The sequence below is a fragment of the Sturnus vulgaris genome, chromosome 1, assembly GCF_052056855.1.
Source record: "Sturnus vulgaris isolate bStuVul1 chromosome 1, bStuVul1.hap1, whole genome shotgun sequence".
NCBI lineage: Eukaryota > Metazoa > Chordata > Aves > Passeriformes > Sturnidae > Sturnus > Sturnus vulgaris.
The window spans coordinates 110229423-110257392 of record NC_142243.1 but is presented as its reverse complement, the minus strand read 5'-3'; the positions used below and the strand labels follow the sequence as shown (position 1 = coordinate 110257392).

The 27970-nt window shown below is 40.4% G+C and overlaps 1 protein-coding gene across 1 annotated transcript in view; it reads right to left on the bottom strand.

Annotated features, from left to right (window-relative positions):
• Positions 1-20505, bottom strand: part of LAMA3 (laminin subunit alpha 3) — a 110287-nt gene extending 89782 nt beyond the window's left edge. The window contains exons 1-5 of the mRNA XM_088174029.1: positions 20257-20505; positions 14287-14439; positions 3010-3127; positions 2269-2387; positions 557-727 (exon numbers count right to left, since the gene is read on the bottom strand). Coding sequence (XP_088030155.1) covers positions 557-727; positions 2269-2387; positions 3010-3127; positions 14287-14439; positions 20257-20505 — 810 coding nt within the window. The remainder of the gene's footprint in view (positions 1-556; positions 728-2268; positions 2388-3009; positions 3128-14286; positions 14440-20256) is intronic.
• Positions 20506-27970: the final 7465 nt, after the last annotated feature.

Genomic DNA, 27970 nt, shown 5'->3' with positions numbered 1-27970 from the left:
TTATATCCCTTTCCCACTGAATGGGAGTGGAACTTTGGCCTTCAAGCTCTTGGATAGCCCAAAATACACTGAAAACACTTAGGCATCTTAAATGATTTGTGTAAAGATGGTAACTTTCAAGTACAGCCTTTGATTTCTGTTCCTTCAGAGGTACTATTTTCTGAAAACCTTTTGTGAATAAATATCAGAAAGTAGTGACAAATAAAGTCGAAGAGATTTAGTTTCTCAGTTCTGCATAAGATAGTTTAGAATAATTTTGCTTTGGCTCTTTATAGCTCCCATGATGCACTCAGCCTCCTTCTATATTAGAAACCAGGGAGCGAAAATGGCCTGTTACAAAATCATTAATGATTACTGCCACTCCATAAATCCATGCTGGCCCAGTTACCTTCTTGCCTCACACAAACCTGGAGAAAAATATATGGATTTCAAGGTGGGCCAATGCAAATTGCATTGTCAGTATGTTGCAAACTTAAAGCATTCAGACCATTGTTTGGTCCTTAATAAGCTGGGTATGATTGTTGAGTATTTACACCTCAGTGACAACAGTACTTACTCTACGAGTTACAGTGGGGTCCCGCTGAGCTTTGGATATCAAGTGTCCAAGAAGAGTATTAGTTCTGAGGAAACGGAGGCGGATGTTTGTCACCTTTGTGAAGTCTTGAAGACCAGGTGAATAAGTGAAGTTTTTTGCTCCTGGGCGGCCATTTACCAAAGATACTACAATCTAACAAAGAAGTAAGCACACTTGTTAAAATTTATCAACTGCAAGTGCCAATAGCAGCATAGAGCAGAATTAATAAAAGAAGCAAAAAACGTACTATTGTTTTTGAACATATTTGCAGTAACAATTAGGCATTTCATACTGAAATCAGGATGTTGGGGAAAAAAAGGGTTGCTAGTTTTGGAGCCTCCTGTATTCTCATTATCCATATAACACATGAGAAAAAAATAGAAAAAAACCGTGCCCTCTATCTGTTTTGAAAATGGTAGGTATAGCATGCAAAAAGTACATTTTAATTGGAAAAAACAATAGGAATTGTTGCAAATAGTTGTTTGAACAGTTGACAGTGTCAATGGAAGTTTAGCTTGATTAAAAACATCAGATTTTGGCTCTTTCCCAAAGCACATTTATTTTTGGGTCAAGGCATAAACATTCCTGGAAAATATTATTGTTAGCAGGTCCAGTGCCTGCGAGCGTATTAATGGTCTTCTGGAAGAAAGTACACAGTGTTGCTTTAGAAAATCCCCCCACATGAAAGCAGGTTTGTCTGACTTCCAAAACAAGGGATCCAACACTATTTTATTTTTTAAAGAAACAGCTGCCAGCAGCTCAGCAATCATGAATCTCTATTGAATGAACAACCTAGTTCGTATGTACAGGGCTCAGTAAAAGACTTTAATTTATTTATAACCATTCAGATAACAGACTTCTATTTTCAAATGGCTCCTATACGCTGAAGCACGTAACAAGGGCTTGATGATTGTTCCAACTGCAGCACAATTCCTTCAGGAAAAGTAATAGAGCATGTAATAGAGAATGGCACGAGCATTGCTCTTCTGTGGAAATTATTATTTACAATAATAATCTGATTAGGAAAAATAGGTGCTTTAACAAATAAATGCTATTTTAATATGAAACCCTAGATCCATCTGCTCAAAACTCTGGAAAACTCTTGAGGAGTTCAGATCTGGATTCTAACAACATCAGGCACAAGAGCAGAATGCCAGGAGGAGCCATGACCACATCCAGGAGTTTAACATCCATACAAGTAATACAAGCCACAGTTCTGACTAGCAAGGAACAATGGCTAAAATCAAGGCAACCTTTTCCAAATACTTTTATTATATTATAAACATGTAGCTGTCTTATATATATATATATATTTTTTTTTTACAGCTACTTATTCTTGAATGGTAAATATTTCTTTCTACAGCCTTTACTCACATGAGCATTTTTGCTGGACCAAGTTTTGCCATGCACATTGGAAGTGTTCAGAAAATGCAGTCAACACCTTCAAATGCACATGGCTATAGTGAGGTACACAAATTATGATAAATATCAACACAGGTTTCCCTGAGCAGCCCCTACCCCCATAGGGAATGGTGAAAATTAGGACGAATCAGGTCACGGTCCCAAAATCTCACTGGATTTTAGATTATGAGGGAGATTCAAGCCATCATAGCTAAAAAATTACTTCCAACAAACTTCTGAAACCAATGGTGTTTGCTTCCAGCATGACACATGGCTTTCCTGAAGGCACCCACCTCTCCATTTTCAAGAGGCAGAATGCGAGAGTACTCGGTGGTGCACAGGACATCGCTGTCGCCCCTCACAGGAAGATTTGCTTCCTTTCCAAAGCGCTCCAAGCAATCTGCTTTCGAGTCTAGTCAAGCAAGAACAAAATTAATTTTATATTAAATAGGCCCTATTGTTCTAATTTAAATTAACAGAGAGGTATTCCCTGTGCTTTCAGGTAAATATTCCCCATAATAGAGTAATAACAGTGATTGTGTCACTCAGTAAACAGTAACAGACATTCCTCAAAACAATAATCTCTCTTCCTAAGCAATTCAGTGGTGCCTGACAAGACATGGTACAGTATTCCTCATGTCATCACCAGAAAAAAAAAAAAAGCTATATAGATACTCTAAGATTTTGCATTTGTATTTTGTTTTGATTTTTGCAAGAAACTCCAGGGTCTCAAGGGATGAAGGACATTGAAGTTCTGACATATCCAAGAAACAAGAGAAACAAAACAAAACAGAAATTTCTAAGAAAGTGAAAAATATTCATATGCTGAGTTACGCTTTCAAAATACCATACTTGTACACTTCTACCACTCATTTATTGTGGCTAAATAAGAAAAGACAAACATATTTAGCATTCACTGCCTTCTCTGCAAGTGAAATCTTCAGCAAGCCCCATGGTTTGATTTTGCTGCTACTGAGGAAATGATTAAATAAACCTGTCCCCAAAAGACCAGTGACACGAAGATTGATACTTACAAGCAAAATATTGCCAGGGAGTGTAAGTTTTTCCAAAGTCCACTGATCTTTCCAACACCCAGAGATCTGGACGAGGAGAATTTGCAAACTTGATAAGGATATAGGCAACATGGAAGAGCTGGTAATAGAATATACATAGATCTTGTCAGGAGGCTTTTTTTGAACTTTTTAAAAGCACAGCAATAATAAAATTGATGCAAATAAACATTTCTCTTTAGTATATAGGGAGAAGGTTATTCTCTGCAGTTTCATTCCCATTAAAATAAGAGGCCAGATTCTCAGCTAGCTACTTCATCTGGCAATATGTTCAAGAACATTAAGACATCTTCAAGAGGACTGTGTTAAATGCCCTCTCCTACATTTCAGAACAGGTCTGTTGTGCAGCTGACTGACTGCCTGGGTGTGTTAAGGGTACAGTACCCAACCTGAAAAAGTTATATCACTCAACTAAGTTGTTTTTGCAGCACCCTGGTACATTTGTGATGCATTCTAACCACGTAATTGTGCTTGTAGATAAGGAATATCAAAGTCACGTCAGAGAAAATGCAAATACCCTTTACACTGGGACTCCTTTGGTTGATAATAATCCCAGCCACCTGCTCCCTCATGTTAAGATTATTTCCAGACAAATTTGCTACTTGACATACTTTACAAGTAATGGAAGGAAGCCACCCCAGAGTTTGTGGGTATCAAATAGCACAGGAGAGACTTTTGTAACTGGTAGCTCATACAGTGTCTGAAACTGCTCAAAGTGCTCCATCAGCTCAAGGTTCCCAGGGCCAAAAATTTCATCTGGCTTCTTTAGGTGCTCATTGTGCATCACACAGAGGGCTCACAAACACTAGAGAAGAAATGGATCTTACAAGACAGGAAGACTTACTGTAAGTCTCTTGGTATAGTCCACAGTCATAAAAACCAGAATATCAATAAAAATTACCTTTACATAAAAAGCTAAACACAGATTTATTCTAAAGGCCATCTGGAAATTAAATCATTACATGGATGGAGCTGTCAATAAAAGTGAACCAATACTGAGGTACACACAATATTCAAGTGAAGCTGCACTGGAATTTCCCCCTCAACCACCTCAACTGAGAATCATCTGCTGGCAGAAGATTCTCACTTTGATGGGGAAGACTGCAGTCAGCAGCTTGTCAAGTAACTGCTGCCAGAGCCTCCACATCAAATACACCCAAGTGGTTTATCTCTGCTCATACCTCACAAATGTCATAACCCTGAAGCTAATACTTTGCAAAGTTTATTAGACTCCAAACCACAAGTGCATACAAGCTCTCAACCACAAGCAGGGAAGAGCATCTTTTGGCATGCCTGGCCCATTCAGCTGCCAGCCAGAAACAATTCAATAGCTGTCACACCAACAGGGACCATCAAGAGGCAGATGCAAACGGTGAATAATGCAGATACCTGGAAATACTTGTCCCTAACCAGCTCTGCACGACAATCCCATGGCTACATGCAGCCTCCATCCTCACACATCTATTTCAGACATCCGCTTCTGAATATCTGTATACTGAATTCACACTAGAAAGTAAAACCTTCTCATGGAAAAATAGGAGGAACTCAGGGACTTCATAGAGTATGTGCTCATGATATACCTCCCATCTCAGAAGAAAAAAACCCTGAAAACTGTTTGTTGTGCTTTCATTTAATGTAGTATGTACAACTACTCTCCAGGGCAAGCCCCTGTTCCACACACACAAACACACCAAGGCACCCCTGCAGCAGGTATACCGCCTTGCAACCTACTTCAGAAGCTTCTGCTTTGCTGAATGTTGCTGACTTAGGTCAGTGCAGAGAGAACCAGAAGGAAAATAACCCAACTTTTCTGTTAGTGTTGAAATTTACCCTGCTATTTAACATAGCCTGAAAAGCACCAGCTTCACCTCCTGAGATACTAAATTAAGTACCTCAGCAAACAGACATTATCTCCATAGGAAAAATTACTTACTAGACAACCATACTGAGCACACTAAACAGCACTAAATGGCAGTAAATTCAGTAAATGGCAGCCATTCTGTTGACAGAGCCATGGCAAAACCCAAACCTATGCTCTATGACTGCACAAGTGGAGTAATGCCCTCAAATTGCTGATGGAAAGTCTGATATTAGCCATTGTGAGAAACAGGTGAATACTTTGGGGACAAAGTATTGGGGTAAGATTTGCTCTTACTGAGTTTCTGATATTCTTTGAGTAACCTCTGCTACTTCACTGCCAACTTTCAGAGTGGAGATATTGGTCATACAGACATTACATGTCATCTGGTATGGCCACTCAGTGCAAAGATCAGTATCCTTCTAGGAAAGCATAATAGTTCTGAAACTCCTTAAAAAAAACCAAGTGCCTCATGTTCTCATTTTTGGTCAGCTGAATCTCTCAAGGGGCATTTACCTGTTCAAACCAGGTTTGCATTGGCAGGCAACATTAATATATTGTCTATTCTCTGTGTCTTGAGATGTTTGGAATTCCCATCTTGACATGTATGTTTGCAAGTGCTGATAATACTCTGTGTGTTGACTGATACAGATTTAACCAAGACAAGTGGTTTAAAAAGTTCAAGAGGAAATAAAGGAAGCATATAGACAATGCCCTGGCTTTTCCAGAGCTTCACTGCTTGTAGTCACATTGTGGAGTGATTACAACAATGATATACCTACTCCTAAAAATGTGTATTATATCAGGAACTCTGCAAGTCTGCCAATGCTTAAAGAACTTACACCCAGCACCACTCCTAGAATATTTCCATGCAAATAAAAAACGGAAGGAAAAAAAAAGTATGGCAACTTCACAGGACTGTGAAGTACTGTGTGTACTCTCCTTACATGTCTCAGTCTGAAATACTGCTCAGGTTTGTAGAGGCACATTCAGAAAGGGAAAAGGGGCAGGTCTGATAAAAATTAGATTAGTGTCAGTTAATGACAACATATCACCAAAACACAGTCACCAAGCCTATCAGCTGTCCTGCTCCTGGCTTCGCATGAGTGCCTGTGATCGGTTTTGGCCTGGATCAAGGATGCAGAATGGCACTTGAACATCTAAACTTCCACTAAGATTAAACACTGACCAAGTTGATGAATGGTCTCTCTCCAGATCTGATGAGACAACAACAGAAGAAAAATAAGCCTTGGCTTAGCAAATAAATCCCATCTGAAGATAAAAGAGTAACCTTGCTGACACAAGACCTAGAAAAGCAACCATTAAAGCCAATTTTAATCACATATTCTAAGCTGGCATTTTATTACTTTAAATCTTGATCCTGACCTAAGACTTACCCCGAAAAAAAGGCAAATTAAACTCAAAGCAATGTTTTCCTTCAGCCATTTAGTTCTGAGAAAAAAAAAAGAAACTGCCTTAATTTTTGAAACAATGTTTATTTGGTTGCTTTTAAGCCATATCTGTTTCATTTAAAAAAGCGTCTCTCAAAAGGAATGTTAAAACTGTAAGTAAACATTTTGGTATAATTATATAATAGTGAAAAAAATTCACAAAAAATCCCAGAAATGTGACTTAATCAAAATTCTGACCATTTTCTTGTATGAATAAAGAACTGAATTTGAAAGTGGAAAGAGTATTTTGTTTCCAGTAATGGAAACCATGCACTCTGGAAATGCATGCTTAAAAGAGGATGTTATTACTGTAAGAGTTGAACATCATATCCTGCTGTAATCCAGCATTATAGGTCAAACCTGACTGATTATCAACAGCTGGAATTTAATCAATTCCACACTAATGTGACCTGTTCACTCAGGTTTGTTCAGATTTAAAATGTTCTAGCAGCCGATGGCCTTAAAGATTCACAAAAACCCAGAATAAGTTTATAAAAATCATCTAGTAGAATGAACAAAATGCTGTCCTCATCTGAGAATGGAAATTAAAATTCAGCATTATGCATTAACAATTTTACATTATCAAGAGAGAGATTTCTATAAAAGCTCTTTCAGGTGAACTTAAGATGATACTGAAAGGTTATTTAAATTGATTGAGAGCTGCACTGTACCATCATTGTTAATGATACAATATTCACGACCTCTAACAGCATGCACACTACTTTTTTTAAACCAACAGAAAGAAAACTTCCTGTTACCCATTGCATTCTCATGACAATGCTAAAATTCTCAATAATATTAGTTTCAAATGTTTTCTCTATTTTCTCCTTAAAAGTTTAAACAACTCTTTACATAGAGAAATTTCCAAGATTTTTTTGAATCCTAGAAAGCATTAAAAAATGGATAAAAGTTAGATATGTGTATATAAAGGCATAGCACATTTTCCTCCATTCCCGACACCATAAACTCAAACCAGAATACTAAAACACTGAAATGACTTGTTAGATGAGTGCTGGACATAAATTAGCACAAAAGAAAAAAACACACTGTGTTCCAAACAGTCATGACGTTGCTTCTGTAGGAAAAGATTGTTTTTCATTTTTGGCTCATGAAGATTAAAAAGTCCTGGAATGTGGTAGGAGCAAGAACCCAACTTAATCCAGGTAGACCTTCTATCTGAGGCATCATGTAGATCTTCAGATGCATTTAAATAAAAAGATACCACAGGAATCTTTCTTCATTTGAATCTGTTTCCAACAGGGTGAAATTTCCTCAGATTGTTATTGGCAGATAACCAAAACTTCCCTCAAAGAAATAGTTGTTGTTGTAGGTTTCCTTCATTATTTTGAATAATGTGGTTGGTGTTGCAGATTGCTCAGAAGAGACAGAAATCTGATATGATTCAGTACACAAATTAAACTTCAAAGGGAGACTGATATAAGAGAGGGATTCAAGGAGTGTGAGCTGTGCTTAGCACCTGCTCCAGAAAACACCTTAGTGCCCCTGACTGCATAGGGTTGGTGTGTGCATGCCCATTGGTTTCTTGCTGTAATGAAGCCTTAAGGTCTTGAGCGTTGTTTCCTCTCAGAGACCAAGCCAAAAAAGCATCAATCTGTCCAAATGAAACAAAAATCCTGCACACTCTGGCTAAAATTAAAAGCTTTGATTTCTTGATGCTGCAGAGAGGGAAGCAGTCCTTTTATTCAAACATCTCAGTAGGACTTGAGGCACTCCAGCAGATCCAGGTACTGTATGAAGCACTCCTGACACTGAGTATTCATAAATTTCTCACAATGTACTTTGTAACATAAGTGGTAATACAAAAAAATGCCAACTAGAGAGAGCTGAGCCAGCATTTCTGGAGTTGCCAGCTACTCTTCTGGGTATATGGAAAAATAGCTGTAGCAGAGGTGCAGAGAAAACTGTGTGAGGGTAGTACCTGAGAGGTTTCAGATGCCCTGAATGGGTTCCATCCAGCTTAACTGAGTACACATATACACAGCAATGACTGCACTGCATGGACAGTGACAGTGGCTGCAGAGGCTCCTTCCCACTGCACAGCATGCTGAAGTCATTCCTTGTGTTCAGCTTCCCAGTCTGGGCTGCAGAAGCCAGGAATAAGAACAGGATTTTCAGTGTTCTTCAGTTATCCCTGGCCATGCTGTATTCACATCATGCTTTCCTTTAACCAGCCACTGATGCCAAAAAATATCTTTAGTTAGATAAGTCAGTGACTGTGAACAGCCCTCATAGACAGGTCTGGAGATCTGTCCCAGTTGATGGCAGGACCAGAAGGGAGAAGCCCTCCTTCCATAGCATGGGCAGTACTCTAGAAGGAGGAACTGTGTCCAGAGATGAAAGGGTAATCCATTCTCCACACAACCAGTCTTTGGTCTTTCTGCCAAGGCTGCAGGCAGCTACATCAATGAGTCTCGGTTATTTTCCCAAAATTTCTCATGCAGCCACTTTTCCACTAGGATTTGGACAAAGACCAACTCAATGCTAGTAATTATTTCTTACATATGGCCTATTTCTTCACAGAACACTGAAGCTATTGAGATATGGAAAGGATTTGTACGATTCAGCCCTCAGTTGTCCAGAAGATAAATGTCCCCTTATGAGGGTTGCAGTCCAAAGTAGAAGGAGCACAGTAGGACTGTCAGCACTGTGAGGAAACCCAGGAAAGTGCAAAGGATTAGAGGCAACCAGCAGAGGTTCTGCTTTTACTACACTGGGTTGAAACTGAGGTATTTAGAACAACATATCACAAAATTAAAGCAACATGTAGGAATAAGCATGGAAAGGAAGATGGGGGAAGCAGAACATGAAGGAGGGAAGTGAGACCAAGGAGTGGAACCAAGACCTTCCTAAAGGGATGCTGAGGAAGAGCCAGAGGAAGATGGAATCAGAAAAGCAAAGGAGAACAAGACTTGTGAGGTTTTCTCCTGTACATTTTCAGAATAATATCAAGTTATTATCAGAAATGCATTTTAAAACCAATGATGTGCAACTACTAATCCAAACAGAAGAAAAAAATGCTGAGCCATTGAAAAGGTCTTTAATTAAAGTTAAAAAAAAGCACAACACGTTGACTACTACTTAAAGGAAAACATATGAGCAAGGAAGAATGTATTTTAAGGTATTTCCCTTATTAAGGCTGGTAGCTCAAGTCTGAATGAGTTGCCTCTAGTGTGATCTAGGAATAAACGAAACATGTATTTCATGATCCAACTTTCAGAAGATTCTATCAGACAGCTGTTATTTCATTAGATGAAGTTGTGTTACTCTAGAGCACCTTCCTGTAGAACGAACCAAAAATCACAACTAACTTCAAGGCGTGCTGTTCTGCAGCATGATCCCAAATCAGCTTCCTGCACACACTGAAATACTCAGAACCAGAGTTCTCCAATACAAAGGAGATATTAGCATCCCCTGTGCTGTTAGCATCCCCATTTTTGTGTACTGTAGGGACAATATTGCACCTTCCCAGACTTAAAAGCCCCTTTTTCTCCCCAGTGTGAACCAAAACAGCAGAGCAGGGCTCAGTGCTGCTGTGGATTCAGAGCTGTGAAGGGGTTCCAGAGGAAGGGCTTGGTCTCTCTGCAGGTACAGCTCTGCAGCACAGCAGAAGCCTCGTGCAGTGGTTCTCATGCCCTGATCTGCAGGACTTCCCAGTGTTATTATAAAGGTTATGCAACTTCATGCTAGAGCTGGGTCTGATTTCAGGGTCAGTGATAACACAAAGTCTTCAAAAGCCAAGTGCAATGAGTGCAATGACTATTTTTGGGAGCCTAGTTCAATGCAGTTTGTGATAAATTTCCCACCACCTGGAGAGTTTCTCCCTGCAGAAGAAGTGAGCACAGGACACTTTATATTTTTCAGAAGGACACTTAAAGTAACTGTAACTTCTGAAACGTTTTAAGGTATCATGTCGATATTTTGCAAGTTAAGAAAAATTGTTTTTTGTTCTCATCAATTAACCAAAGCTGAAAAATACTCCAAAAACCAAATATTGTTTGTAAATCAAAGGACTGCTACCAAATATAAAAATTAGACCTCTACCATATAAAAACAACTCCGAACATTTGCCAGACTGTGGGGTTATTTACAAAAATGTTTATACACTCTAACTGGTAGAAAACATAAAAGCATGAAGTCCTTCATAGGCCACACCACTTAGCTTAAATTTATGGCTAAGTTTCCCTCCTTCTCTAATAGAAGTACTATTTTGGACATAGCATTCCACTGTGTTCTTTTAATTTACAACAGTGACTAATAATATCACTACATAAAAACTGTTCAACATATTAATGCACAAGACTTCACTGAGTCTGAGTCTTTCAGCACTATATTATTACCAAAAAGCACAGCAAAAATAAAAAAATGTACATTACTAAAAGCAACAATAAAATATATGGGCTCTACTTCTTTGAACTACTTTTTGTAGTTGGACATTTCCTTTTCATCATATGCTATCATGCTATCCTAAACTTACATTTCTTCTGAAGAGAGAGTTCAGAAAAATACCTAGAGGAGTGTTACAGTAATATCTGCTGGGCGTTAAGCAAGCCAAAGATGAGGACACACCTGCTGAAATTAGGCAATTCAAAGGGTCACAGGAAGGGCAATGAAATTCAGTCAGACATTTTGGATTCAGAAGTTTAAAATATGTTGAAAATTATATTGGGAAAAACATAACCAACTGAGGAATAACTGAGATTTCATTTGATCCAAATATTTTAAACAAGTCAGGAATAGCCACAGTGTAAGCAGGTATGTTAACAGAATGGAGAGGCTGCCTCAGGGATCAACATTGTAATTGTTATTCGGAAGGACTGTGATTGATTAGAAATGTAACTGTAGTACAGAAAGTCAGAAAGGGAAGTAAAGAAGGGGTTTTGCTTTCAGGTTTTTGCTTTTTCTCATATTATGAAGTACAGCAAAATGAGAATTCTTCTTGCAAACAGATTTAACAGCCGGAAGGCATTTTGACTTTCGAAATCACCCAAACCCTTGTGAAAGAGAAGCAACACCAGGTGGGTGTTCTGTTCCTACTCCATTGTAGTGAGCACTAAAACTTTCATCATGGTGCAGCTATTCAATTAAATATTGTCGTGAGACCATGGTAGGAGGCTCCGCTGGGACTCTGCTCTCAATCATAAAGATATAATGGCAGGAATGCAGAAAATTAAAAGCTTTTGACTTTGCACTATGTCCTGCTTCCTCTAATTGTGGATTCTTGATGACCAGTTTACACTCAGTCATTGCTTCCCTGCACGCATTTGTACCTTACTCTTTGTCATGTTCTGCATGCCCAAAAACTTTTCCTTTTTTTTTTTTTGCAGAATAAAATGCCTTGTATTAAAAAGAAACAAAACAACAAAACAAAACAAAACAAAACAACAAAAAAGACAAATAATTAGTGAGGAAAACGACATCCCTGTTATCTTTTCAATATTACAGTATGTGGTTTTGTATTTAGAGATATATCTAACTTTAAGAAGATTTATTTTTCCTTAAAACCCAGAACTTTCATCTCAGCTCAGCTGAGGGGGAACTGAACTCTGAAAAATTGTCCCTGTCAATTCCTAAGAAAGTCTGCATCATTAAGATACACCAAGCTCCTAATATTTAGGATCATGAAACAGAGTAAGGTGAATTGGGGTCTCAGTGCTTACCTGTTCACTTGAGTAGACTTACTCTGTCACAGTACTTAATGGTCTTCATTGTTAGTATTGTGTGCTACTGTATGAATCTGGGAGTGAAAACACTAAGTAAAATGTCAAAAGTGACTCTCAAGTTCAAACAAACCCTGAGGTTAAGGTTTAACTGGATGAAAGCAGACATGAGATAATGTCTGTAAAGTGGGAAAAAATATCTTACTAATCTTACCAAATCCTCATCCATCCACCAGCTAAAATGATTCATTCCTGATCACAGGACATGGAATAACTTTCACCTTTGTCTTGGATTATCTTCACTTCCAAGAAAAAGGATTCAGATTCATCTTTCCAAGTAGTATCAGAGTAATGAGAAACACACAACCTTGCTCTAAGAAAACCTTGAACAACCACAGAAATCTTAGCACATAGCTGCTGGTGTCCAAGGAGTGCCAGGAAAAGAGGGCACTTAGTTCATACCCCTCCTCTCAAGGAAAGATGTTTCTCAGAAGTTTACTCAGCACATAAAAAGTGAAGTGTCTGTCAGTAGGTCCTCCAAAGAAGGTAAAAACTGCACAGCAGGAAAAGAAGTTTAGTATGGCCTTTCTGCACTGCAGCTCTATTGAATACAGAAACACTGAATAATGACATCCTCAAAATGAGAACCATTCCAGCCACGGGAGGAACAAGAGTATTAGAACACCATGTAAGACAAGATGTAAAATAAGTTGCACCTGTATCCCCAGCAAAATGTCAACCAAGTCTCACAGAGCAATACTTTCTTAGTTATCCCCCATCTGGCTGTCAACTAAATTGAAGGTCTACTCAAAAAATCCTGTCCTATATAATCAATCAATAACAGTCCAAAAAATATACACGTGTATGTATTTTGTAGGCCCACACATATATTCATAAATATGTGTTTTCATGTGGTGTGAACCTGCACAGTGTCACTAACTTAACTGGATCAGCACCCAATTATGGCAGCTGAGAATCAATCCCTGTGACTTAAAAAACAGATACAGAGGCTTTCCTCTTAACCACTTGCCTATCACTTGCAGGGGAAATATGGGTGTTCCTGTTACTGTCTCATAACTAATTCATATTACAGTGGTTTTGCTTCCCCTTCCCTTTTAGACCACCTTATCAATATTTTTCTGTCTATCTTGAAGATCTTGCTGGATGACAGAGAAACCAGAAGGACCCCCAAAGCAAAAGCAGTCTCCAAACATTATTCTCAAAATGTATGCATGCACAGAGATTATGAAGCCTCTCTCTCTGAGCTCATAGAAAAGGCGAATATTAAACAGAAGGCACTATCACTACATCTGCATGATCCCAGTGGCAAGAATCCCCATCATAAAAATTCTCAAAGGAAAATAATCACATTATATACACTTGTCTTGGGTTGCAATACAGGATGTGACCAAAAGTATGTATTCTATCACCATCTGTTGAAAACAGGTAGGGCAGTGATCCTTATCACTGTGGGAGATATCCTCTGCTAATGGGCCATCTGTTAAAACCAGGTGGGGCAGTGTTCTTTATCTTTTCCCCAGCCCATCCTTCCTCCAGGGAGGTATCTTCTGTTAATGGCCCATTGAGTCCCCCTGCATGACTGATAAAATTACATCATCCCATTGGGAGATTCTCTCCCCAGGGGGAGGAGACAGGCATTTCTCACCTAGATAAAATCTGAGATTTGAAACACCAAGGCAGCCCTTTTCCACTAGATTCCAGAGGAAAACCAAACCTTTACACATCATCCTGGACCTTGGAGGAAAACTGCACCTTCTATAGGAACCACTGCTTCAACTGAACCACATCTGTCACTCCAGGAGGACTGCAGCCACCATTTAATGGGACTGCTACCAACACCCTGACTGAGGGGGTGTCAGGCTGTATTCTGACTCTGTGCTTTGTTGTTTTGTATTACTGTATTTTTATTTTAATTTTCCTAGTAAAAAGCTGTTATTCCTATATCCATATCTTTGCCTGAGAGGTCCTTAATTTCAAAATTGTAATAATTCAGAGGGAGGGGGTTTACATCTGCCATTTGAAGGGAGACTCCTGCCTTCCTGAGCAAACACCTGTCTTTCAAACAAAGACAGCAGTATACAGTCAACTTGGTAAAAAAATACAGAACATAAACCAAAAAAAAGCTGTGATGTCAGGAAGTAAAAATCATCAGCTCAGAAGTCTCTCCCAACTGCAAAGCATATGCACAAATGCAAGAAATGATCACACCTCACCCCATAGCTCAGGTACTTACCTGCCCCAGGTCTAAGGTGACATTGACTTCGTTGTACTTCAATCCCATGGAAAGAGGGGGGCTTTGCCACCAGCGCTCCGTGCCATCAATGGCATTGGTTATCGGGTGAGCTTTGCTGGGATCAGCAGCATTGCAGTAATCACAAAACTGGCCCTGAAACACAACCAATCAAAAACACGGTCTCAGACAAACATCTTACGCATTGATGACAGATGTGGTTGTTAATGGAGATTCTGAACTAAAATCTTGACTAAAAATAGGGGCAAATTTTATTGCTTTATATACCATAATTATTAATGTATTAATTATTCCCCATGCAATTAAAGCAATTAAATTACACACTTATACTCCTACATACTAACTTTTATGCTACAAACTAAAACTTCAGAAATCTCAATATGGCAACTACAGTAAATCTTCATTAACTTATTGGCACTTCAGTGAAATTACCTATATTACTTCTACAGTGGTATCTGCAGGAAATCTGCAGAAAATTTGTGAAATAAAGATTCTTAGAAGTGGATTAGGAACAACAAAAAATTATCCTCAATTCTTCTAAAACACCATGAAATATCTACATATGCACATAGCCTGGTGCATAAAACCATTACAAAAAAGCTGTTACTTGGCTATAAGTTTGGTATTAGAATTTTGTAACACTGTTTTCATTTTTTTCATGCCATCATAATACAGTCTGAATCAGAGTTTTCTAAACAATATGTACTTGTGGAAAACGCAACAGACTGTTCCCTTTAAGCTTCCCTTTAAAGAATGCCATTGTATCTTCAGTTCAAGAAGTTACTGCCCAATTTCCAGTCCACAACTAAAGCCACAATCCAGAGATGCCCTTTAAGAGTCTCTTAAGCTCTTTGTACAATAATGATGAATAAACTTCAGGAAAATTAATTGTCTTTTGATTTCATATCTTGGCTTGCCCCATAAGCTATTTTTATCTCCAAGAAAATACATTTTACAGTCTACTAAGATTAGTTCTGAATTGCTGAAATTAGTTATTAAGGGATCTTTTCAGTGTCCCATTCACTTCTTATTCCAATCACTAGGTGGAGATAATCAGTGAAAATGCTAAACTGTGCCAGCTACAGATCTTTGCAGAAAAGTTACATTTTCATTGAATGGCAGTACACCTGCCATGGCTACTTCAGTAGGACAGTTGCTTAATCCATCAGTCTCTAAGTTGCTGACACTGTGCTGGACTCCTGTTTAAAATAAAGGGAATGCGGCAAATGTTACCTCATCAACTAAGCATATGTTACCATCAAAAGCATGTGAAAAATCTTTTGTTATTTCCACAATCCACACTGCCTGGCAGGAGGCACATTCCCACTTCTTAAGAATTAACAGATTCCTATATAAGTGCCATTGGTATGTTTGTCGCTGTTGTCAGACTAACCAGTGTAAAGTAACTGGAGCAATCATATCTGCCTGCTTTTCACAGAGAAGTAACAGAAGAGCCTTCACACTCTTGCTGGGTCCAGTCATGCGAGCTTGGTGAGTTTAAGATGTTTAGCAGAATTTATTCAACTTCTACCATAGTTATTAACGGATTTCATCAATCTCATGTGATATGAATATACCATCCTGTGCCTTTCAAATATGAAACATAGGTGTTCACTGAATTGAATATTTCTGCATCAATAGCAGTAATTTCAGCATCTGCATCTAGCAATTGCCCTCATCCTCCTCTTCCAGAAAGCCCAGATTATGATGCAGTTTCCAGAAGACATTGCTACCATTAGCTGTTCTGATTCAGCACAGCCAACGCCAATCTGGCTGGGAGTTAACTCTTGAGAATTCAAAGAGACTAAATACTCACATACACAAGTCAGTTAACTACAGCTGGGGTCATGTTATAACACGATTCTCCTCCAGTTCTGTTGGAGAAGATGGCTTGGCTGGCTTTAATACAAACTACAATATGCCAGGACTCTGATTCAGGTGGTTTGCTGCAGCAGATACACATCAGCCCCTGCTAGCCACAGGCAACGCTGCCAGTTTCTGCAGTGACGACAAAGAACATCATGTCACTATCTGCAAAAATCCATATCCTGAGAAATCAATCTATGCACTGGCAACTGCAGTTACCACCACATCAGAGCATCTTCCCTGACAAATTCATACCTGAGTTCTGACATATATATTACAACAGGGTAAGCTTCCCCAAATAGCTTTATAATGGGCTTGAAACATAGTCTTTAGATCTAAATTACATTCACAATCATCAGGCTGGAAGTACGCAGGAAACAGTTGCTGTTACAGCAGTTTCAGCTCTGATCTGGAAACAACCTCAAAGAAAGGTTGAATGAGAAGAAAACAATGGGGAGTATTAAATACAAGAGTTTAATTTACATGCACTTATGTGATTTCAGTATACCAGAGCACTTGATCTGAACTCAAGATACCATCTTTCTCTTTTGGGGCACATAATTCAAAGAAGTTCATTGCAACAGCTGGAGTTTCAGTTATTTAAATTACATTCCAGCAACCCTGCCAACTAGGCAACAAAACAAAAATGAAAGAAAAAAAATTATTGGACAGATCAGCCTTCCTTCCTTCTCACTGGCAGGATCTCAGGTACATCGTGCTCAGCCTGGCTGCTACAGGACACGTATCCATTCCAGTAGACTGGGCCTTGGAACTTGGTTTGATTTTGGCTGCGGTTCATCAGACAGGCAGGTGTGCATTTGCTGGTGACCTTGTTACCCTCCTTTCCCCTGCTTCTCCTGAGCAAAGGAGAGACCTGGAACTGCATGAAAGTTTGCTGAAATATGCTAGTGTGGACCAGGGACACACAGGGACAAAAATGTCTCACCTGTAAGCTATAGAAAGTGACAACAATGAAGGATTTGTTCACTATTTCATACCTAGCAGCTCTGTGCCCACTGGCAGGGCAGGACAGGTATGCAGTTAGACTTTAACTCATGCCTGCACACCACTGTGGATAGACTGGCAGGCAAAACCAGGCATGCCACTGATCTATCAGCTGCTGAAATATTTTATACTGTTGTGTATTTTTTCACTCAACACTGTCCTTATTAAGTCATTGTCCCACATGCCAGTGTGCTACATAAGGGAGTACTCTTTCCATAGTGTGTGTCCAGCACTGCCTTAAGAACCTTAGTTGAGCTGCCCACAAAGGGACTGGCCACCCCACTGACCACCTCTAAACAACATCCAAATGCTCTTTCTGAATTTTCTGGATGTTACAGTCTTCATTAAAAGACACATCATTAAATGACAACCTGAACGAGAACAATCAGTGTCAGAGCAATGGAAAAGATGCTGGGGCTGCTCTTCCTCTTTGGCTTATTTTCAGATAGCACTGACAACAGAGCTGTCTGCTCCCTTTGCCAGAATGAGGATCACATTCTGCACCTCCTTTCCAATTTCCCTATTCATAGAGCAATTCCTGCAATCCAGCATCGTAGAGAGTCCAAAAGAAAGCGACTCAAGAATGTGGTATCACTTGAACTTGAACCAGCACAACACAGTGGCCATTACACCTATCACTTTTTAAAAGCCGTATTACTTTCCCTCACACTCTTAAGAAACAACACTTGAATACTTCTGCTGATTTTAAATCCTTCTGTATAAGCTCACATTCTATAAAAGTTTAATGCAATTCTCTCCAATTTTCCATGAAAGAAGAAATTCTCTTATTTACAGCATCTTTGAACTTGAGAGGTGAAGCGGCTTGAGAATATACACATTGTGCGTTTTCCCTGTCTGGATTTCCCTGGCCTTTTGAAAGACTTTTCCAGCCCTTCTTGACCCACAACAACTACTGGTAAACCACAGAAGCATTCATGTCATGTATCTCAAAGGGGCTTTGTTAAAACTGGAAAGAGAGGCTGCGGTATCTGCGCTTACACAAGCACTCTGAGAGGCACAACATGCTTTCTCATGCCAGGGCTGAGCCAGCAGCAGTCCTTCTGGGACCTCTAATCGGGCAGGAACCATAACAGCCCTTTAACCTAGGACCTGCAAGTCAAACATTTAAGAAGAAGAATTCCCCCCTTTCTAGTCTCCCTCTTCCTTTACACAGCAAACCCTCATTTCTAGTTGAGTGTTAGTATATAAAGGGAACAACTACAAAAACCATCAGTGGCAACACACAGGCTTCGTTCCGCTTGCTTGACAAGTTTATCTGATGTTTGCTTTGGCTGATTTTTATCACTCTGATTTCTGATATTTCAAGGCACGTCACCTTGAGACTTCACTGCAGCATTGGGCTGTAGTGAGTTACTGAGAGACTGCTGGGTTTACAATTTACCTCATTGCATGGTTGTTTCAGGCAACTTTACACATGGGTGTTGCATTTGGTATGGAAGGATGGATGACAAAACTTCAAAGGTGTGTTAGAAACAGCAAACCAAGCAGTTTCCTGATCATCACAGCCTTTTTTAGTAACCTCAGTTTAAGCGTGTAATACCTGTGTCCCAGTTTCCCTTTTACTAGAACTGTATATTACTCAGCCTGTAAGCATCTCCAAAGTACTTTGAGCTTTTTTTATGACTGAAAGCACCACAGAGATATAAGGTAATATAAAGAGAGAGAGAGAGATATAAGAAGGTTCCATTGTGAGGCAGGGAGTTATGGCAGAGAGAAGTCCACAGCAAAGAACACTGCTGGCTGCAGCTGCCCAATGAACTGTGAGGGTAGGCTGCATGATGGTGCATGCTCCCTTCTGGCACATGGCAAGGAATACACATGCTGCACCTTCTTAGTCACCCCCCCGTCTCCTGAGTGCCTATTCTCATTAAAAAATGAGAAGAACAACTCTGTTATCCATTGCAACCCCTTCTGAAACCATATCTTAAGGGTTATTTCACTATTAAACATACAAACACCTCATAAGACTTTGAAACACTAGCTCTTCTTTCAAGATGCAAAAACTTTATTTGTATGCTCTCTGTATTGCCTGAGGTCAGACAGTGGACCTTTAAACTTTCAAAATCCCTTTCAAACTGCAGTTTCTTTCTGGTTCTCCTCCCACCAAGAGAGAATACAATTAAAATAACTTTGGAAGGTCTGAGGCTTCAGGAAAGTCCCCTCTTTAAACAAAGCTCTGATTAAACAGATACCAAGCATCTATCCCAGTACAACAGTTTGGTGCGTTTGTTACTCCTTCCTTATCCTCTAACGAATGTGTAAATACATGCTTCTCCCAAAGGAAAGATATATTTCTATTCATTCTTTTTCAGAAGTTTTGCAGTCTTTCTTGTGACTGCCACAACACGTGTGCAGTAACCTTGTGCTATGCTAGGAAGGAACAGCATGATCCTTGCTGCCTCCACGCTTATACTCCCTGCCAGAGTCCCAAGGAGTCTCTGGCTTCCTCCCACAAGCAGTGCAAGGCACAAACGATAAGCCTCACATTTAGTGCTTCTAAACCACCACAAAATACTTGACTAAAGCCGGTACTCTTTTCCCTCCGCCTGCAGAGAGATTCCCGCTGTCCAGCCAGCAGCTGCCAGTGAAGCCCCGTCCCATCCATTCTCCCAGGCTCGCTGGTTTACCCCCAGCAGTATCTCGCTGCACACCGCAGACCACGGGCCACACGCTGTGGCCACAAAACACCACCCAGGGCACTCCCTGAGGCACTTCCAGGTGCCCGAAGGGACGAGCAGCCCACACACGCCCGGCAGCAGCCGCAGCCCAGCGGCAGCGCGGCCGAGGGGCGCTCGCTGTGTGCGTGTGTGACTCCAGGAGGTGCCGGCACACCTGAGGGCAGGTGCGCGGGCAGAGGCGGCGCTGCCCGCTTCCATCCATCCTGCCTGCCCGGCTCTTCCCTGCCCGACCTCCCGCCGGTCCACGCTCCCCTTCTATGCCCGCGGCACACGCTCAGTCAGACCCACCCCGAAAAGGCACACACATTCACACACGGCCAGGGGATGCGGGCGGGCTGGGGAGGCGCAGCGCGGGGAAGGGTCCCGGTCCCTGCCCGGTTACCTGGATGGCGCGTCCCAGCGGGGCGGCGGCCGGGCCCCCCACCAGCTTGCAGAAGAGCTGCGGCCGCCCGCCGCCGTCCGCCGCCTCCCCGCAGGTGGCCGTGGCCCAGATGCGGGCGGTCGCCGCCAGGTTGAAGTAGGGCGGGTGGAGGCTGAGCCCCGTCCCGCGGGAGGCGCCGGGGCCCGGCTGCGCGGCGCACAGGGAGAGGAGCAGCGCCCAGAGCAGCGGCGAGCCCGGCGGCGCGGCCATCCTGCGCCGGGCTCGGCCGTCCCGCGGCCGTGGGCGGGCGGGAGCGGGCCAGCAGAAGGAGCGGCGACCGAGCAGGAGCAGGAGCAGGAGCAGAAGCAGGAGCAGGAGCAGGAGCAGGAGCAGGAGCAGGAGCAGGCTGGGGGCTGCCCGCACCTCCCTCGCTCGCTGCCTGCGCTGCGCTGCGCGGTGCGGGCTGGGGCGGGACGAGGCGCAGCCCCGGCCCCCGGGGCGTGCGGGTGCGCTGGACGGGGCGGGACGGGGGAAGGGGCTCGGGACTGCCCCAGGTGTGTGCCCAGGAATCCAGCTCCGCGGGAATGGCCAGAGGTGCCGCCCCCCGGCTCTGCTGGAGCTCTCTCTGAGCCTCCTCGTTCTGGGCGGGTGCGCTGGTCAATGTTTTTGACAGACCGTGAAGAAGTCTCAAAGCATGCCACCCTCATAATCTGCCCACAACACGCTACGGTGTGGAGGCCCCATTCCTGCTAGGCTGGATGGGGCTCTGAGCGACCTGGTCTAGTGGGAGGTGACCTTGCCCGGGGCAGGGGAGTTGGAAAACTTAATGATCATTAAGGTTCCTTCCAACCCAAACCATTCTATGATTCTCCGATAACCCCTGACCTGCCATGTCACATACAAAGTGAAATCAAGGTGTCCAAGCTTCCTCCACGAGCAGGGACATCCCCACACAAGGTGTACCCTGCTGCTCTCTGCAGGTGCTCCGGAAGACCCTGTGTGACTCTATTGCAGGAATCGCAGCTCCTCTTGCCATTTTCAGAGCTCTGCTGGAAACGGTGCAGCCTGGGCCGCCCTCCTGCAATGCACAGCCAGTGCTGGAAGCTCCTTGTGACATGGGTGTTCCTGCTCATCCAGGGCAGACAATGAGTCTCCTGTTTTTTGGAAGCTATTTGGCAAAGACTTTGAATAACACAGGAGCTTGGGGGGGGGCGAAGGGGAAGGCTGACTGAGGGAGCAGGAGGCTAAAGAACCATATCATCTGTATCAGTATTTGCACTGATTAATGGCATTGCTATCCTAAATTTCATATCTATTCACATTTCCAATCCTACACATGTTCACACTGTTCATTCCTCTTAACAAAATTTAAAGGATTCAGACAAAAGGTATGGGTAGATACAAATGCTTACAATAGTTTAAGAGTGATTCATGTGAGTTGAAAAGCGTTTCATAACTTTATGAAAGCTTTGCTACATGCCACTGAGCAGTGGCAAGAGAGATCCCTGGTGTACTATTTCAGGAAGCACCAGCCGCAAGCTATGGATTTTGCCTACAAGAAAATCTCACCACCCTTGTTTGTTTGGCCATGGCTTTAGCACACCATAGAGACATATCTGCGGGAGACAATTTCTGTGTCTTCCATAATAAAAGTTGACTTTCATTAATGTAGCATGCTGTCAGTTCACATATATCGGATTTCATAAATGCTTTTGGCTTCTAGAACACCTTAAAATATTCCCCTTTTCCAACTGTGACATCCTATTGCATATGTACATCATTTCACTTCATCAAATAGATTGCACTTCATAAGAAATATGAGAGGTTTGAATACAAACAAATGTTCCATTAAGCAAAATGCCATGCTATCAGATAGCACAGCCACTGGTCATTTCAAACTATTTCTTGAAAAACGGGTAAATTCCAGGTATATTCCAAGTATATCAGTTTTTACAAGTAGAGATCTGGACGTATCTGATGGAAGTCCAGAGCAAGCAAGCTTTTAGGAAGGCCCTCCCACTTTTTGGGTGGTTCAGGTAAGGAACCTAGCTTCAGGAGATCCTTTGCAATCTCTCTTTGAAGAGAAGATTCTTGTGACCTGTTTGTTGGGTTGCTCACGACAGATGTCCATTCTCAAACAGAGAGCATTAATTTATTGGTAAGCATCACATAAGAAAGCACAACTTACATGAGCAAAAACTAATAATTTAATAAAATAATTAGATGTTATTGGATCTAGTTTCCTAAAAGTTAAAGCAGTGATGAAGCTTTGTAAACATTCACAAAATTAGCCTATCAGATAGAACAAGAGAGGGAGAAATATTCCTGTTCTTTCCCTCATAAAACTGTGCATTTTCCTTAAGTATTCCTAAATTTAGAAACATTTTATTGGCCTTCTAGGTGATTTTTCTTTTGTAAATTACCTATGCCAGACAAGGGTTGTTTGGTTTTTTTGTTTTTTTGTTTTTTTTTAATTCAATGTGTTTTCTAGAAATAGAGATCAAAGTGCCACCTTTTAGATTTTCTTGAAAAACCTCTAGAGATCGCTCTAAATATGTGGGCAGATACTATGAAAAATGCAATGACAATTTTTGCCTTTGACTCAAAGTGGTTGGAAAAACTGCTCATAGGAGTGTTCCCAGCACAGGTACTCAATAACTTGATTCGTATAAAACGTGACCAAGAACTTTACACAGAGACCCTGGAGTTATGCAAAGCCAGAGATAATAATTAGTGTGAGGAAGAAGGCAGAGCAGTAGTGTGGGTGTGTATATGGAGGTGATGATAACAGCATGGCCTGTCACTAGCAGATGGAAAACTGAAATTTTTTTGTGAATTCACTGAGTATTGGCTCACCTTATCTAATGTAGAACTTCATCCTCTAAAAAGGTCACTATCAATAATTCATGGAATAATATTTCATCTTCCCCACATGTCATCTTTTTTTGAAATTACAGGTTCCAGAAACACAGGTTTATTTAGCTGGCAGATCTCTGCAATCAGCATTTATGAGACAGTGCCCCTCTGCAGAAAACACTCTTCTCCTGCTATCTGCCTTTCTTTCCTCCCTCCCAATAAAGCCTTTCCTCCATTTTCCTTCAGCCTTTTTAAAGTTTGCTTTCCTTATTTCTTCCTGTCTGCAAGGAATAAGTTTTGTTAGTTGACTAGGCATTTATGCTACTATGAATATAGACCATTCTTTCTATTTTAAAATATGTTAGTTTGAAATTTCCAGTCAAGAATGTTTGTTGAAAATTAGCCTTGTTGATGTAACTTCTGTTTCACTCTCTTATTGATATGTGCAGTACAGCATAACTCGTCTCATCCTGTTGTTTCATGTAAGCTATTTTATAAACTTCCAGTGAAAATGAAACCATCAATAGATAGTCCCAGTGAGTAATATTTTTTATTGTCCACTAAGCAATTCATGGTAATATTTAGCTCCTACTTTACCATCCCATGTTGCCACACGTGCTGTTATGGGAATTTGCTCTTTCTTTTTGAGATAATAATGAATCAACATCCTACCAGGTAGCCAGAAAGTCTCTCAGATTAGATAGTCCTGAGCCTCTACTCAGTGATCATTAAAGATTAAATTGTGCATCTTGTTCCCCCATTAATGTTTCCTATCTGGCATTTATTATTAAGCTAGTCTTAATAATTTTGAGGATAGGCTCAATACTATACAGGAAGACTCTTCCACAGACTAAATCTTTATCAGGTAAGCAAATCCATTATCTAGAGTGTAAATACCTAACCAGAAGCTTTCAAGCTCAGATAACAATCCCTACTTTTATCATAGAAATAAGGCATTTATCACATCCTGTCATAAATACTTATGCATGACTAATATTCAGTTGGTGTCTATATGTAAACTTTCATTATATGAAAAACTATATGTAAAACTTTTCATTAGTTTTAATAACAGCTTTTTGTGGTAAATAAAATAAGGTTATCTGCAGGCACTCTGGTTTAACAGAAAAATGGTGCAGTGTGCTGGCAAGACCAATGTCCTCACTGAATATCATTAAATAAGATGCATTCTGTTTAAGATCATTTTGGTCTCTGCTTTTCTGACAGAAGTAGCTTTTTCATCTCTCAGAAATTCCTTTAGTATTTGAGGACCCTACCATGTCACTTTGAAGATGATAAATTATCCTCTTTGTAACTGGAATAGAGGCATACAGAGGCTGGGACTGAGGTTTAAAATGCAGTTCTATCGGAGGAAACAGTTTTGATGACTGCATTATTTAGTGTAATTCCAGAGTCAGTTATTCAGAACTGCACTTTTGTTCTGTCTTTTGTTTGAGTTCACTTTTTCTTGTTTCTTTCACCTGTTTCTTTCTACATTTACACACTAGGATTACACCATCCTCCTTCACAGACCATCTTTTTCTGCATGTCCTTGTGCTATGTCTGCTAGATCTTGTTATCCATCCAATTGGAGCCTCTCTTATTGTCTGTCCTATCATCTCACATGATTCAGGTACTTCAACCGATGCTTTTTGAATTTTTTCATAATTAGATGGCTGCATAATGTTGCATTAAATTCTGTACCATGTAGCTGTGCTTCTTGCATGGTTGTTTAGTAGCTGCCATATTCTTAGCATCATTCTGCAGCCTAATATGAGGTCTGTCTTTCCTTCTGCCAGACAGCAATCTCATGTACTAAGATTTTTCTGTACATTCTGCTTCCTAAGTTTACTTGACATAGTCTTATAATAAAAAATCACTGTGAATGCTCTCTGTTTCTAATGGTCCTCAAGTTAAATTGCAACTTCTGAAGAGTATTCTCATCATAACTCTTATATTTTTCCCTATCTTTTGTCTTTCTTTCCTATTTCTTGTCTTTCTTGAAATGTCTTGGCTACAAACAACTTACTAATAAGCACTCATGGCTTGATGGGATTGTGGACCAAGAAATTTTAAAATGGATTTGTGGCAGATTGGTATTTCATGTCCTTTCACTGAAGAGAAGTGCTAAGCCAAAAGAGGAGGGAAGGTGAATATTTGTTACTTTACAACACTTTTCCCATTCATGGGAAGGCAAATTGTATTTTCTTGAGAAGGGAAATTACACTTTCAAGGCACAAACAGGACCTCCCATCCCTAGCCAGTGTGTAGAACGCATGACAGTCCGTCCCAGTTTTGATCTTTCTATGTTTACTCAGTGAGCATCCTGGGGCTAGGGCAACTCTGGAAGTGAAACACAACTTCTTTCCCATCAAGTTCCAAATAATAAGTCCAGAGGAACACTTTAGGCTATGTAGCTAAGGTTTAACTAAGACTCCCTAAGTAAACTACACTTGACCATAACTCATGTTAACTACAGAGGCTGATGTATTTTATTTTTCTTGAATAAGCTTTCTAATGGACGACATTAAAATCCATCCACTTTATTGTTTTCTTTCTTAATGGTTTTCCTTCTTATTCTTGGCTTCCTGTACTTTTTTATAGAGTTGGTCATGGACCTAAAAGTTCAAAAAGAAGAAAACAAGTCTTGGTCATAAAATAGCTGATTTTTTGCAAAGAAGCACGTGCTCCCTTTGGTCAGTACCCGATGATTTGTCAGTCAAACATCTGGGGAAAACTAAAATGTCAGCTCTTGTATTTTTTACATCCTGTTTTTCTATTTGCTGACATTGGTGCTGTTATTGCTACTTTGGTCATCATAATAAGGGAAAACAGCACTCCACAGACTCTCTGCCACAGTACGCCAAGCAGCGACTCATGGAAACCACTTCTTTGTAGACTGCTTTTCCTAAGAAGCATTTTTAGCTATTGGTTAAATTAGATTGACATTTGAATTTCATATTTTTCTCTGTCAGAATTGCCTTTGATCTGATAATAAGACAGTATTTTTTCTGGGATCTAGTTTCCAGAAAGGTTTTACGTAGTGTTGCTTTTAAAAACTGCCTCAGGTTTACTTCAATCTCAGCTCTAGCCTGACCATAGTCTCATCAAGTTCTAAATTTTTAAGTAGAACCTTATGTTTAAATGTGATAGGAATCCAGACTTTCAGCAGTATAAACATAGGAGACTCCAGTGCTATATCAGTTTATTCCAGCTGAAGATCAGGCAAAAAATGTAACTGAAAATTCAAACACATGTAGTTTAAGAATATTTATTTATTTATTTTAATTTTTGTAACTCAGTAAATACAGTACATTTAAAACAAATCCCTTGCAAAAGTGCCGAAAATTAAGTGGAAAATACTTCTGCTATGTTTTTTTAAGCACAGTTACATGTTTCTGTAACACAGACATAATACACTACAAAAATTCTCCATGAAAAAGAATTTATAAGAGTTAAGCTCTTATGTATCACTCCTTTTTTTGTTTTTGTTTTTGTGGTGGTTTTTTTTGTTGTTTTGTTTGTTTGGTTGGTTGGTTGGTTTTTTTGGTGGTGGTGGTGTTATTGTTTTTTTGGTTTTGTTTTTGTGGAGGTTTTTTTTGTTAGTAATAATTGGTTTCAACCATGTTAATGACTAGCAGCTTCATTAGGAGATGTATAGTGCTCGGTAGCCCTACTGTGGCATTATTTTATCATAGAGGTATTTTATCATACTGTTATATACATATGTTCTTTAGCCAAAATCCTTTCTTTTCAATTGGTGGACTGATTTTCTGACCAGCAGAACATAAAACAGAGAAATTGAACTGACTGAGCTGTAGCCAGTAACACAAATTTTTTACCTGGCACGGCAAGTAGTTTCTCTCTCACGTGCATAGGACTTGACTCCTATTGAACTTGCTTGTGCCATGTCATCCATACCCTCAGTCCAAGGTCTCACTCCCTTCCTTTGAGGACCTCCACTCTCTCCCAGTGAGGATGAAGTTAATCTACCAGATCAGTTTTACTGGGTGAGGTGAGCTCTAAAGTCTCAGGGAGGCATCTCGGAGTCTGGACTCTGAAAGTTATGCTCCACAGCAGCTTCTGTTGTCCTCGGACAAAGCTTTTGGGACAGAGAAGAAATAGCCAAACACACAGTTCAGCTGGTCAGAATGGCTCATGTGAACAAGATAGCGAGAATGTTGCACTTCCCTGCTAAATACAGAGCAGTTTTGTGGTTCCTGTGCTGTGCTAGTGAGGTGTGCCCCCCTTTATCAATCAATTTAATTAGACTTAGGAGGATAGCTATAATTTGCACTGATTTCTTACACTGAGGTTTTTCTATCTTAATAAATGTATCTTCTACTTGCAAGAAGTTAGTTATATTCCGTGGGGGAAAAAAAATAGCAAGCCCTGGATAATCTGCTGCTTTTCCTACCTGCACTAGCATATGGGATATATCATGCATTGTTCTCACACTCATGTGACACGTATGTTTTCAGATCCACAACACTTCTCACAGTAAAGTTATATACAATCATATACAAACAATGGCTGGGAAAAATGGATATGATATTGTTTGATTTGAATATGCCTTTCTGTTTGGAGAACTTCACTAGCCATCAAGTTTAGATTGTTCATGGACTCAGCCAGTTTCATTCATCTGCATCACTATCCATTAGCATTTAAGTGCCAGGCATAGGGTTAGAAAGATTGTAAACTTGAATACAGGCTCTTGGGCTTCTCTCTGGCTGAGCAGATGGAAAATACGTAAACAATTCACTTCAGACTGAGTCATAAAATCAGCATATACAGAGGGTAAGCGTGGAAAGCAAAAAGAAATGACAGATGAAAAGAACATACAGTAACAACCTGTACACACTGTCTTAAAGCAATATAACTT